Source organism: Canis aureus, chromosome 11, assembly GCF_053574225.1.
Source record: "Canis aureus isolate CA01 chromosome 11, VMU_Caureus_v.1.0, whole genome shotgun sequence".
Taxonomy (NCBI): domain Eukaryota; kingdom Metazoa; phylum Chordata; class Mammalia; order Carnivora; family Canidae; genus Canis; species Canis aureus.
The window spans coordinates 49,469,414-49,484,277 of NC_135621.1; the positions used below are offsets into that span (position 1 = coordinate 49,469,414).

Consider the following 14,864-nt stretch of genomic DNA (forward strand, 5'->3'; position numbering starts at 1 on the left):
TCGAGATAAGAACTTGTAAGGTATATTAAAGATAGAGGAAATCCAAAGGGAAATAAAAAACCTATAGTACGATAACCAAATACATAATTTAGTTGATGACTAATCTTCTGGAATGCACAGTGTCACTCATATTGTATAAACCCTGGATTGCCTTAATGTGGTGGACACCATTTTAGCATCCATTCATTACCCCAGATCCCATACCTGGATGCTGGCCTCCGTGGAAGTCTTTCTCTGACAGAACAAGGCTCTTTGACATTGGAGTGATGAGTTTAGGGTTTGTTGTTTTTTTTTTTTTTGCCTGAGGCCTTTCTCTTTTCAGTGTCATATAGTGCATACCTATATCTTTCATGGAATCTACCTTAGTTGTAGGGAGGGTATGGCCTTATGGTAAAGGTATTATTTATCACTTATTGGGAATGGAAGTGTTGCTTTGTTAAACCACTTCTCTCCAGCTAATTTGTAAAAATAATCCTCTAACATTTAGTCAGTACTTGTTTTGGCAGGGAAATAAACATACTATTTTGGGAAGTAGGAGGTATACACAGAGGGACCATTAATTATGCAAAGTAGCATGTACTCAATGGGAAAGAAGTAGCTATTAATGAAGTTTAATGGAGTACCATGGAGAAAGGATTTCTGGAAAAGATAAGACCCAAATCTGACATTTCTGGAAGGATGTAACTTTATATGAATGAGGATAGTTAAGGAGAGGGGGGGAAAGCGCAATTTTAAAATAATTTAGTGGCCGAGTTTTGGTAGACAAAATAGTCCTGCTTTTGAATTGGGGGTGTATTAGAATCTGTTATTACAAATGTTTGGTGCAATACATGTTTTTTCCTTCACTTTTATAAGTTGTTATTTGAAAAAATGAAGCTATATTTTTTGATGACCCATTGTGTTTCCTACTGTGCTGTCATTTTTTTTTGTGCTGTCAGTTTTGATTATAAATATGAAATGTATTTGAGCTTGATTGTAAACTGAAGGCAGCTTTGAAGTGTGTCCCCCTTGGAATAAGATTGATGGGAACAAATCAGCCAGTCTGTCAGCAAAGGCAAAGGACCTAGAACTTTAAATTCAAAGGAATTTTTTAAAAATTTTATTTATTTATTTGTTTGTTTGTTTGTTTGTTTGTTTATTTATTTATATGAGAGAGAGAGAGAGGGAGGGAGGCAGAGACACAACACAGGCAGAGGGAGAAGCAGGCTCCATGCAGGGAGCCCGGCGTGGGACTCCTGGGTCTCCAGGATCACGCCCTGGGCTGAAGGCGGCGCTAAACCGCTGAGCCACCTGGGCTGCCCAATTCAAAGGAATTTTTAAAGAACAAGGCTTCAGATAATTTTTCTTGTTTGTCAGAGAGTTTATTATCACAATAACTGTTAACTGAGTGCACCATATTTAATAGTTTCAGAAATAGTAGTACATTTAATCCATTGACTCTTGGGCGTTTGGGGAGACTAGCCTTTCTTCTCCAGCAGCTGCTACAAATCCAGTTCTTTAGACGACGTTCTAGTCCATAAACACAGTCCATAAACACGTGTAGGGAGAAAGGGAGAAAAAAGCTTCTGTCCTGTGGATTCGCTGGACCTAATGAGTAGAGACGATTATGAATGAGCTGAAGAGGATTTTAGGAAAAAAAGGGAACCTGAAAATCAGTTATTGACTGTTTTAATTATCTGGTGATGAGTAGTGTACCTTTTGACTATGTGTATTTGCATGTATTTGACCTTATTTTGAACATTGTGGTAATATTTCAATGTGAGTAATTTAAACAGCTTTTCAAGTCTCTCTTCACTGAAGTTTGACTTGTTATATGTAAAAGTTGCCCACCTCCCACTTTTACTCCCTTTCAGAGCTAGTTTGTAAGCTAACTGAAAGACCTCAGAATTTTTTATGTAGAGGCTTATTCTACAGAAGAATGTAAACTATAGATATTCATCTGAATTTTAGGACCTCTAGAACTTTTTCCCAGATTTGTTCTTCTCACTGAAAAAACTTTTTCCCAGATTTGTTCTCAGATAGGTTTACTACCTTGTCAGGCAAGAAGGGGATGACACAGTTTTGAGTTATTAAATCCATGATTCTAAGATAAGTAGATAGTGGACATTTCAGTGGGAAGTAATGCTATTCTTAGGATTTTAGTGCTTGTGTTTTGCCCTTTGAAATGCTTATGTATATACTCACACACAAACACACACATACACACTAGCTATACCAAATTAATTGTGCTTTTACTCTTCTTTTGGTCTTTGCATATGCTGGCTTATTCCTTCTCCATCATGTAAGTCTCAGCTTAGGCTTCTTCCTTTAGAAGAAAAGGCTGTCTTGTTTTAAGGATTTTACTTTTTAGTAATCAGTACACCCAACACAGGGCTCAAATTTGCAGACCTGAGATCAAGAGTTACGTGCTCCACCAACTGAACCAGCTAGGGGTCCCTGGAAAAAATTTTGAATAAACAAGGCTATCTTTGATACCTCCTGTTGGCATACCTGTATTTATCCCATTGTACCATATCTCACAGTCTGCCTTCGTTATCTGTGCACTGGGCTTTATCTTCCACCAGACTAGAAGTTCTTTAGTGAAGGGGACAATGTACTTAATACAGTGCCCGGCATGCAGTAGGTACTCAGGAAATACTTGATTCAGGCATGCCTGACTGGTTCATTTGATAGGGCATTGGTTCTTGATCTTGGGGTCATTATTTTAAACCTCACGTTGGTGGTAGTTTACTTAAAAAATAAACGGGGAGGAGAAAGAAAATATTTGAATGAGGAAATACTGTATTGTCATTTGTAATTTTAAAATCAATTGAACAAAGCTAACGTATTTGTTTGACATATACGTTAAGAGTATGTATAAAATATTGCTGTATTTTATGTACTAATTATAAATGAGAAATTGTAGGGTTATCCCAGAATTGAATGTCATATAATATGTAAACATGTGAAACCTTTTAAGTGATTTTAAAAATGTGACTACCTGGGGCACCTGGCTGACTTAGTCGGTAGAGCATGTGACTCTTGATATCCAGTTTGTGAGTTTGAGCCTCACGTTGCTTGGAGTTTACCTAAAAAAACATAGTAAAAATAAAAAAAAATTAAAATGTGATTGCTTAAAGTGATTTAAGCAAATTACTTAGAGTAAATAAAAAGATGAGGAGTCCTCAATCTTCCATGTATGAGAACCTCTTTTAAAATATTTGTCAGATCCTTAACTTTATGGTACAATTATTATATATTGATTGAAAAAGTAAGTAATATCATGCTGCTGTAGTTTCACTAATGTGTTTTCTTCAAAGAAGGCAACGGAAAAAGACAAATGTATTCAGTCTTTAGATAATGCTTCCTATGCCTACATTCTTAGTCTTGTCAAAAGTCTGTGGCCCATAGAGTTGTATACATCACTGATCTCTAAATATTGGTATGAGGAACAAGCCATTAGTATTAAGTTTTTAAAAATTAGAACTTCCATTTATTGTCTTTCATCTTGGAAAAGGCAAATTGCATTTAGCACAGTGATCAACACTGGCTTCCCACACTGTTAGTAGGTCAGATGTGCTGATGAGAGATCTAAAGCATTTTCACTTTCTCACTTGTATTTGTTGTGGTATTGCATTTACGTTTACATGTGATCATGTTGATTTCCATATTATCAGGTTTTAATGAGGCTGTCTTCAGTGAGCAAGTGATAAATTAGATTTATCAAAAAATTAGATTGATTGTAATTATAATAAAGCACAGAGGCATACATATAAAAAATGTTAGAACTCCTAATTCCAGTATAAGCTCTCATCTCATTCTGGGGTAAAAACTATGATATAATCAGATCCGAAATATCAAATGCAAAAATATCTGCAATTGTCGAAGAAGATTGTTTAAAATATGGATCTGTATTATTGAAACTGTACTTGCCTGAGTTTCCACTGTTGCTTATATGTAGCTAAATGATAGCATGAAACCATAACAAGTTAGTAAGACATTTAAAAATTAGGCGTTCTGAGTATAAAAAACCTTTGTGAGGTTTGTGAGGTTATAAATGTTTATAAGGCCCTTTGAGGTTTCTTGTTAAGCAGTAAAAGACAGAAAACCCTACCACTGGGGATGGTTCACAATAGCACTGTTTTATAATTTTTAAAAATGAGAAGCAACTCAAATATTCATCGATAGGACAATGGATAAAAATTGTACACAAGTGGCATATCTTGAGTTATGGCTCTGCATCATTGTACATCAATCTCAGAAATATAGTGGTGAGCCAAATATACTAGAATAACATACTGTACTTCACATCAATGTATATTGTCAAACATTTGAAACTAAACAATTATACCTCAAATGGTTAAACCTCAGTGGTTACTAATGATAAAATTCAGGATAATAGGAAGCTTCTGTGGTCTTGATAATGTTCTTTCTTAAATTGTATGGTGGGCACATAGGTGTTCATTTTAATGTTGGGGTTGTGAGCTTGAGCCCCAAACTGGGTGTAAGAGACTACTTTAAAAATAAGTAGAGATGCCTGGGTGGCTCAGTCAATTAAGCATCCAACTCTTCAGCTCAGGTCTTGATCTCAGGGTCATGAGTTCAAACCCCACTTTGGGCTTCACATTGGTTGTGGAGCCTACTTAAATAAATAAATAAAATAAAATCTTAAATTTGTGAAGGAATGCAGTCCCTGATAAAGCCAATAGGTGACCTATGCTCAGTCAGATACTCGTTTCTTGGACTGAACCCTGAGCATGTGACTTTCAGAGGGAAACCGGTAGGAATCATAGCAGTGAGAGCAGCTGTGGGCAAGCAAGGCCATTCTTGGTGTAACTTTCACAGTGTTTGGCTCCTTTGTTTTTTCTGGAGTGTGGGGTACTCATTTGATGGTTTTCTAAGCTGGCTTTCTAGGCTCCTTTTTTCTTCTTTCTATTGAAGACCCCTTCTTCCTTTTCTCCTTTCTTTATTCCTAACTTAAAAACAAATTTGGAAATAGAAATTTCTAAACTATTGTTTTAATCTTTGAAAGGAGGAGTTCTTGTGAATTTTGAACCTCTTGTCAAAATGAAAAACAGAGATGACACATTTTTTTTTCATAACTGATAGATGGGATTGAAAAGTGACCTGGCTGGCTTTGTTGGAAGAGTGCAGTTCTTCATCTTGTAGGTAGTGAATTCAAGCCCTCCATTAGGTGTAGAGATTACAAAAAATATAAATATATTTAAAAACTTTAAAAATATTAAAATCTAAAAAAAAAGTGGTTTGATAATTCAGTTCATTTGCATTTAGGCATGATCTAAGTTGTCTTTCTTAGCTGAAATAGCAATTAAAAACAGGAATCTAAACTAAAATGTACTTAGAACTAGGCTTTCAAATTGTATCACAGTATTAAAACTGTTAAAAAAAGGGCAGCCCTGGTGGCGCAGCGGTTTAGCGCCGCCTGCAGCCCAGGTTGTGATCCTGGAGACCCTGGATCGAGTCCCACGTTGGGCTCCCTACATGGAGCCTGCTTCTCCCTCAGCTTGTGTCTCTGCCCCTCTCTCTCTGTCGCTCATGAATAAATAAATAAAATCTTTTTAAAAATAAATAAATAAAACTTAAAAAATAAATGTGTTCTTATATTGCTATCAATACAGAATATAATTTTGTATTATACTTAGGTGAAAAGTAATTTTATGTACATTTTAAATCTTTCAGAATTCTTTTGTAAATATTTGTATATGTAATTAGTATAGTATTCTATAACTCATGAAAAATTATAGAATTGCTATAATTTATAAATATATACATGATGGTTCGTCAGGATTTTACAAATAGAGATACATAAATTTTTATTTATTCATTCATTCATTCATTCATTCATTTATTTTTAAAGATTTTGTTTATTTATTCATAGAGATACAGAGGGGTGCGGTGGGGCAGAGACACAGGCAGAGGGAGAAGCAGGCTCCATACAGGAAGCCTGACGTGGGACTCGATCCCAGATCTCCAGGATCACACCCCAGACTGCAGGCGGTGCTAAACTGCTGCGCCACTACGGCTGCCCGAGACACATAAATTTTATTGTAAAGTTAGGTTAATGGTCATAGCTGGAAAAAGTACCTTAAAAAGATACCTAGATCCAAATGAAAGTCAGTTAATTTAGACTAGTGCCTCTCAAAATGTGATTCTTCAGTTGTCAGCATGTTCTTCTCAAGGTCTCTATGTTAGAATACTGAAAAGCAAATCTTTGGGTGTGTGGTAGATGTGCTGTGGAATCTTTATAGTTTTACTGTTTCAAGTACTGCTCTGAGTATACTACATCAACTTGTTCTTCACTGCAACCCTGTGAAGTGTAGGTACTATTGTTACTCCCATTTGACAGAGGGGAAGAGAAGGTACAAATGACTAATTCACAGGAGGAATTTGAGGTACAAGTGACTAAGAAACTTAGTCAAGGTCACACAGCTAGTGAGTATTAGGGCCAGGATTGTAGGTGGGAGACTACTGGGGCATCTGCGTGCTTATTCGGAGAACAACTGCTTCAGTCCAAGTCATCTGAAATTGCAAAAGCTTTATTCTAAACTAACAGTAAAGTCCGGAGAAAGAGGGATGCATAGTGGTACTTTATAGTCCTGTCTGTAGTTTGTAAGTCTCTGTCAGTACCGAGTAAAAATCGTCCTGATATTTCTTCACGGATTATAAAACTCAGCAATCTTAACTATGTTCTGTAAGCACATCATTAAAGTTGAATTGTTTTTAACAGAATCCAAGTAATAGATTTCAGTCAATCCAAGTAAAGTTTGTAATTTGATAAACACTAAAACTTTGATAAAATCAAATGTTTATAGAATGAAGATCTTATGTTTTGTTTTTTTTAAAAAATATTTTGTTTATTTGATACAGAACAAGCAGGGGGGAGTGGCAGGCAGAGGGAGAGGGAGAGGGAGAAGCAGGCTGTCCACTGAGCCCTTATGTGGGGCTCAATCTGGGACCATGACCTGAGCCGAAGGCGGATGCTTAGCTGACTGAGCCACTCAGGAGCCCTGAGATTTTGTTTTGTTTTGTTTTAAAGATTTATTTATTTAATCATGAGAGACACAGACTAAGAGAGGCAGAGACACAGGCAGAGGGAGAAGCAGGCTCCTTACAGGGAGCCTGATGCAGGACTCAGTCCTGGATCCCAGGATCACGACCTGAGCCAAAGGCAGGTGCCCAACTACTGAGCCACGCAGGTGTCCTGAGTTTTGTTTTAATTGAATTTTACAGTTGTTGTCTTAATCACTATCTTACAGTATCTTACAATACATGCATTTGGAAGTATTTCTGAACTATACCAAAGTACCTTAATATATTAGAAAAGATGCCACACCATTCTGAATATTCTCATGAGACAGTCTTCTGTATTGAACCCCAGAGTTATCTTATAAATTGAATATTTAAGAAAACTTAACTGGTAGTGTCTGTTAGTTTTCCTTTCCTGGAACTGTGGTTCTCAACTTACTGCACATCTAAGTCACCAGAGAGGCTTAGAAAAAAAAAAAAAAAAAAAAGATATCTGGGTCCCAACCCTAGAGATTCTGATTTAATTGGTCTGATGATTCTAATGTGCTAGGACTGAGAAACCACTGTTCTAGAATAAGGATGTATGGGGAAATTTTCTTAGTTTCTTTTTTGTTATTCCAGTAAATTCAGATAATACTGGAAAATATACTTCAGATAGGAGTTACCAGAGAACAGATGGAATATTGTAGATTAAATCTGACAGATTTAAACATATAATCCATGACCATTTTTGTTTTCTTTCAGATACATTATTAAACATGGGTGCATTTTTGGATAAACCCAAAACTGAGAAACATAATGCTCATGGTGCTGGGAATGGTTTACGTTATGGCCTGAGCAGTATGCAAGGATGGAGAGTAGAAATGGAAGATGCACACACGGCTGTTGTAGGTATTCCTCATGGCTTGGAAGACTGGTCATTTTTTGCAGTTTATGATGGTCATGCTGGATCTCGAGTAGCAAATTACTGCTCAACACATTTATTAGAACACATCACTAATAATGAAGACTTTAGGGCAGCTGGAAAATCAGGATCTGCTCTTGAGCCCTCCGTGGAAAATGTCAAGAATGGCATCAGAACTGGCTTTTTGAAAATTGATGAATACATGCGTAACTTTTCAGACCTCAGAAATGGAATGGACAGAAGTGGTTCGACTGCAGTGGGGGTCCTGATTTCACCTAAGCATGTCTACTTTATCAACTGTGGTGATTCACGTGCTGTTCTGTATAGGAATGGACAAGTCTGCTTTTCTACCCAGGATCACAAACCTTGCAATCCAAGGGAGAAGGAGCGAATCCAAAATGCAGGAGGCAGTGTAATGATACAACGTGTTAATGGTTCATTAGCAGTGTCTCGTGCTTTGGGGGACTATGATTACAAGTGTGTTGACGGCAAGGGCCCAACAGAACAACTTGTTTCTCCAGAGCCTGAGGTTTATGAAATTTTAAGAGCAGAAGAGGATGAATTTATCATCTTGGCTTGTGATGGGATCTGGGATGTTATGAGTAATGAGGAGCTCTGTGAATTTGTTAAATCTAGGCTTGAGGTATCTGATGACCTGGAAAATGTGTGCAATTGGGTAGTGGACACTTGTTTACATAAGGTATGTAAGTCTTTTTGTTATAATTAAAATACCATTAATTTTGAAAAGGCATGGTAAGTAAAAGTAACCAAACTTAAATTTTAAAAACTTTTCATTAGGGAAAAACTGTATGTCTTTAAATTATTTTTTTCACCAGAAATAATTTTTTTTCCATCTTTGTTTGCCCCACCCTTCTAATTCAAAAATTAAGTTGAATAAATTTGTGGCATTTGTTGTCATTTAGTACTTTATGGCTTTTGTTGTGGCAAAGGCATCTGTATAGAAGTGTGCCTTTCAATTTAAATTCTCAGTATTGGCAATAGCAGTCTTATGCCTAATTTTGAAGCAATTTGATGAACTATGTATATGGTATATTTCTGTACTAGATATACAAAAGATCAAAAGCCATGTGTCATATGGGGAGGTACACCAGAGACCTAGGCTAAGTCAAGTTTTGTAATTTAGATCTGAGCCTCCTAGCAGCTTAAAATGAAAACCGAAGTAAAAGTATGACTTGTATATTTCTTATCATTTAGTAAAAGAAACTGTTTCTTAGCAACAGAATCAAAAAGACATTTACATATGGCTCTATGTAACTGGTAGAAAATATCTTAGAAAATAGAAAATATCTTAACTTCTGGTAGAAAATATCTTCTGTAGAAGATACTAGGATTCTTTTCATATGGATGTTTTTTTCATCACTAATGATTAAAAACCAAAGACTAAAATAAAATATAATGCTGTGAAGGATTCCTGTGGATCAGGAACATTTAATTTAGTTTTGTAATGTTCTGTGAATCTTAACTGGATACAATAATAGGGAAAGCAAATCCAAACTAAGACATATTTGGCAATTCCCTTGAATGTGTTTAAAGTATTAGTTTCAAGTGGGTTTTTGACAGTGCCTATGTAATGCTCAGTTAAAATTTGAATTATCTGGCCAGTGCCTAGAATATGTGAGCATACAAGACTGATTGAAAAGATATCAAGGCAAATCTAACCTTTGGTTATATGAAATAAAGGTTTTGACTTATTTATTCTGTCTAGATTAGAACTGTTCTGTCTCCCAACCACATAAGTTGCCTTGGAAGGTACAGACATAGCCAGAAAGTTTCTGAACAAGGATGTCTGAGTCTGTGGAAATACCCAGGTTTTGGCAGAGTCAACTTCTTTTCCATAGAATGGGAGGAGACAACTTCAAATAGAGAAAATTTAAGGGCTGGTGTTTCCAGTTGGCAGCTTTTTTCTGAAAGAATATAAAATGATGGTTCCTTTATTAGCTTTTCGATTTTTTTTTTTTCCTTAAGCATACTGTATACTTTTTTTTTTTTACTTATCTGGATAGGTTAAGTATGAGAGTATCAATAGTTGTGGTGATTGAATAGGCTCTAAAAATGTTTTCTCCTTGGACTCTAAATGGAGAGATTTTGACCTGCAACTTTTTGAGACAAAAGCAAGATGTTTTTTGCTTGACTAGCAGACAAAAAAGCATTTTCCTTGATTCTAAAACAAGTATATACTTGTTACTGAAAAAAATTCCAGGTAATCCAGAACATATAAAAAAACATTCATAAACTTTGCCACTAACCTAAGTTGGCTGCATTCGCTGTGTGGCATATATCTTTCCAGTCTTTTTTGCCTGCCTGTGAGTATGTGTATTTATGTAAAAATTATACTTGTTACTCGACAGTATACTTTTTTGTTCAACAGTATGTTGTAGAGAGATCTCCATATCTATAGGTATCAGTCTAAATCATTTGTCATGGTTGCATAGTATTTTGTTGGAAAAATGGCATGTTGTTTTGAAGGAATAGCCAAAATCTATTAGGTCTGTAATTTTGGAGTAAAAAAGAAGTTTGTATTGTGGATAAACTGCACTGTTCTTTCCAGTGAAAGGATGTTACTTTTCAGGAATTTTGACCCCACCCTTCTGAATGGGGTTGAAATGATTCTGGTGGTGTATCTTTGCTTGACAGCTTTTTTCAGTGATTAAATATTCCTGTTGATGGTATTAAATATCCCAGATTTCTAGAATCTCAGAAATGATAAATGATAGTAATAGGGACAAGAGGTTGGAACATAATGATTCATTCAATTTTAGTGGAAGTTGACCACTGTGGTTCCTTTGAATGAAGCTGCATTCAAATTGAAATCAGATTTTTTGTCTTTTTTTTTTTTTTAAAGATTTATTTATTCATTCATTCATTCAGAGAGAGCGAAGAGAGAGGCAGAGACACAGGCAGAGGGAGAAGCAGGCTCCATGCAGGAAGCCCGATGTGGGACTTGATCCTGGGTCTCCAGGATCACACCCCGGGCTGCAGGTGGCGCTAAACTGCTGTGCCACCGGGGCTGCCCTTGTTTGTCTTTTTTTTTTTTTTTTTTAATTTATGATAGTCACAGAGAGAGAGAGAGAGAGAGAGAGAGAGAGGCAGAGACATAGGCAGAGGGAGAAGCAGGCTCCATGCACCGGGAGCCTGATGTGGGATTCGATCCCGCGTCTCCAGGATCGCGCCCTGGGCCAAAGGCAGGCGCCAAACCTCTGCGCCACCCAGGGATCCCCCTTGTTTGTCTTTTTTAATTAGAGTGCCCATGCCCTGGAAGGTGAAGGGGCAGAGGGAGGGGAGAGAGAGAATCTCAAACATACTCCCCACTGAACGCAGGGCTGAGACAGGGCTCTATCTCACAACCTAAGATCATGATCTAAGCTGAAATCAGGAGTCAGATGCTTAACTGACTGAGCCACCTAGGTGCCCCAAATTGAATTCCGTTTTGAGAAGCTTGGTTAACTTTGGTGTTGAAACATACAGACCTAAGAATATTTTGAACCTTTACCTGTTATTTAATGGATTTAAATATTAAACCTCTTATCCATTCTGTTTTTCTAACTCCATAATTTTCTCATTCCACTTGTTTGTAGTGTAAAACCAAGAGTTAACAATATTATAAAACCGTATGATTAAAATAGAATATGATTGCTTTGAACTTAGTCTGAAAGATTGAATACAAAATTTTAAAATCCATGGAAAGCACTTAGCTCAGTGTTTGGCACTTAGTGATTGCTCAGTAGGTGCTAGCTTCTTCAAGAGGAGAGAGAGAGAGGGAGGGAAGGAGGGACAGCAGATCCAGTTTTTAAGTGGAAGTTTTCCTGACAATAGATTTAAATGATGTGTTAATATTTTCTAACATTTCTAACACTTATCATGCCCTAATTGTTTACAAGCACTTTTTTTTATATATTAACTCATGAAATCCTGGGAGATTGTGATCATTGTCATAATCACAATAGCTCAGTAAATTATTGCTTTCTGTGAGCCAAATGTTATTCTAAGCACTTTACACATATTTTAATGCATTTAATTTTCACAACGACTATAAAAGGTAGTTAGCATTATTGCTAATGATAATCTTTTTTCAGGATTTCCACCTAGCAATATGAAGCTGAAAGTGTTGGATGACTCCAGTCGGGCATTACTCTCTAAGATATTTAACTGTAGGAGAGAATAATCCCTAACAAAGGAGCTTTCCCATTTTATTGCCAAAGCTAGTAGCTAATTTCAGGTTGCATAGACTATGTAACTTCTGTTTGCATAGCCTTTCATAACTTATAAATAACAACCATTTATCCTCCTAGTAACCCTCTGAGGTGAACGAAATAAAAATCTGTTTCCAATTTGCAATAAGGAAATAGAGGTTTGACATTAAAAGATAGCTGTAAAGTCATATTTTGATGAGTGTTGAAGCCAAGACTAGAATGCACATTTCTTGATTCAAGTTTGTGTGTCCATTGCCGATGTTTCACAGAGGGTTTGATGAAAAATTTTCCCCAAAGGGAAATAGTAAGAGTTTCTTTTTCTTTTTTCACTAATTAAGAAGATTAATAAGAACATTTTTAAAAAGATTTTTATTGATTTATTCATGAGACACAGAGAGAGGCAGAGACACAGGCAGAAGGAGAAGCAGGCTCCCCATGGGGAGCCTGATGCGGGACTCGATCATGGGACCCTGGGATCACGACCTGAGCTGAAGGCAGATGCCCAACCACTGAGCTGCCCAGGTGCCCTCAGAACTTTATGAACATATCCACAGATGATTGTATTTATGTCCTTTTTAAATATCTCATCTCCCTTAAGTAGCCACATATATACTAACAAATAATTCTGTGTTTATTTATACAAACATACAGAAGTATAAAGATAGGGTTTTCTTTCCCTCGTTTTTTTGTTTGTTTTTTACAGAAATGGATTATATTATGCATGTTACTTTGCCGCCTGCTTTGTTTTTCCTAAATTGTAAAAGTCAGTGTCCCTTTAAATTGTTCTTTAATTTTTTTTCTTTTAAAATACTATTTGAGGGATGCCTGCGTGGCTCAGCGGTGAAGCATCTGCCTTCAGCTTGGCATGATCCTGGAGTCCCGGGATCGAGTCCCACATCGGGCTTCCTGCATGGAGCCTGCTTCTCCCTCTGCCTGTGTGTCTGCCTCTTTTTCTCTGTGTCTCTCATGAATAAATAAAATCTTAAATAAATAAATAAATAAATAAATAAATAAATAAATAAATAAATATTTGATTTTCCTAAATTCACTTTATATACCACTTATCAGAAGCTTATTTATTTTAAAACATGAAATTGTACCTGATAGTTGGATAAAATTGAGGGAAAATAACTTATTTTCCAAAGGCAGCACCATTCCAGATTAGTAATACAACATGGGAAATGTACTTGTACACTCCCCCAAAACTGTTTAGCTCTAAACTCAGGAGTTTTTCTGTTACAGGTTTCAGAAAATAAAATTCTAAATACTGCAGAAGTAAACATAGATAGTATTTGGGGTGTGGTTGGGTATTTTGGAGTAAGAAGAGAATGAGTATAAAAATATAGTCTATAGTGTAGCAATTTGCAAATTTTCTTGGTCACATGGTGCTTGAGTATCTCAGAGTTTTTTTGCAATGCTACTTAGCCAGTAGCAGATACAAGTATTATATAGTTAGAGCCAACAGTTACATACTAATGAGATATGTGTACCTGTTGGTCACTGCATAGTTTCTCAAATCTTGGAATCATGGCCCAAAGCTACCCTCATTTCATGTATCACGTTGATTTTCTTTTCTTTATAAATTTTTTTTTTAAGATTTATTTATTTATGATAGACATAGAGATTGAGAGAGAGAGAGGCAGAGACACACAAGAGGAGGGAGAAGCAGGCTCCATGTTGGGAGCCCGATGCGGGACTCGATCCCAGGACTCCAGGATCACGCCTTGGGCCGAAGGCAGGCGCTAAACCCCTGAGCCACCCAGGGATCCCTCTTTCTTTCTTTCTTTCTTTCCTTTCTTTCCTTTCTTTCTAATTACTTATTTATTCATGAGAGACAGAGAGAGAGAGAGAGAGAGAGGCAGAGACACAGGCTGAGGGAGAAGCAGGCTCCATGCAGGGAGCCCAATGCGGGACTTGATCCCAAGACTCCAGGATCATGCCCTGGGCCAAAGGCAGGCGCCAAACCGCTGAGCCACCCAGGGATCCCCATCACATTGATTTTCTTTGGGACTTGCTTTTTAATCTTAGCTACTCTCAGAACCCTGGCTTTGAAAAGATAGCACATTATTGAGAGGAATATAGTGTTACCAGTTGTTGAACTGAACTGCTTCACGGTAGTTTGAAGGGTGTCCACAGATGTGAAGTATCACTCTCTTTCCCCTCATTTTTAATATCTCAGTATATCATAGTACCCTGTGCCTTTTTTTTTTTTTTTTTAAGATTTATTTATTTGTTTTAGAGCCAGAGAGGGAGAGGAAGAGAGAACCTTAAGCAGACTCTAAGCTGAATGCGGAGTCTGGGGGTTGGGGGTGATTCAATCCCATGACCTCAAAATTACAACCTGAGCTGAAACCCAGTCATTGCTCAACTGACTGGCCACCCAGGCACCCCTGAAAGTCATCTTTATGTAGAAATAGAAGAGGCATCATTGAAATCACACATAGCTGAGGTGTAAATTATTTCCTTTTAAAAAAATTATTTCCTTTATTTTTTGATATTTAAACTTCCTGAAACTGTATTTCAGTTAATTTCTTAATTGATAAGATATAATTTTATAACATAAAAAACTTGTGGAAATTGTGTATGTGTGTGTGTGTGTCTTTAATATATATGGTATAAAGCTTTTGCCTGACTTGAATTTATGTGGTCAACCCTGATTCCTATAGAATGAATGTATTGCTCTTTTAGGGGTGGAGGGAGGAAGGGTGCTATTTGGAACCATA

The 14,864-nt window shown here is 36.7% G+C and overlaps 1 protein-coding gene across 8 annotated transcripts in view; it reads left to right on the forward strand.

The window, feature by feature from the left end:
- The window catches only part of PPM1B (protein phosphatase, Mg2+/Mn2+ dependent 1B), an 88,901-nt gene that overhangs the window by 45,983 nt on the left and 28,054 nt on the right, over positions 1–14,864 (forward strand). For 7 of the 8 annotated variants that reach the window (XM_077915251.1, XM_077915253.1, XM_077915250.1 and 4 more), the window contains one exon: positions 7,771–8,630. The exons of the other annotated variant lie outside the window; for it this stretch is intronic. In XM_077915251.1, the coding sequence (XP_077771377.1) occupies positions 7,785–8,630 (846 nt within the window). In that variant the 5' untranslated portion in view covers positions 7,771–7,784. The remainder of the gene's footprint in view (positions 1–7,770; positions 8,631–14,864) is intronic. 8 annotated transcript variants of the gene reach the window in all.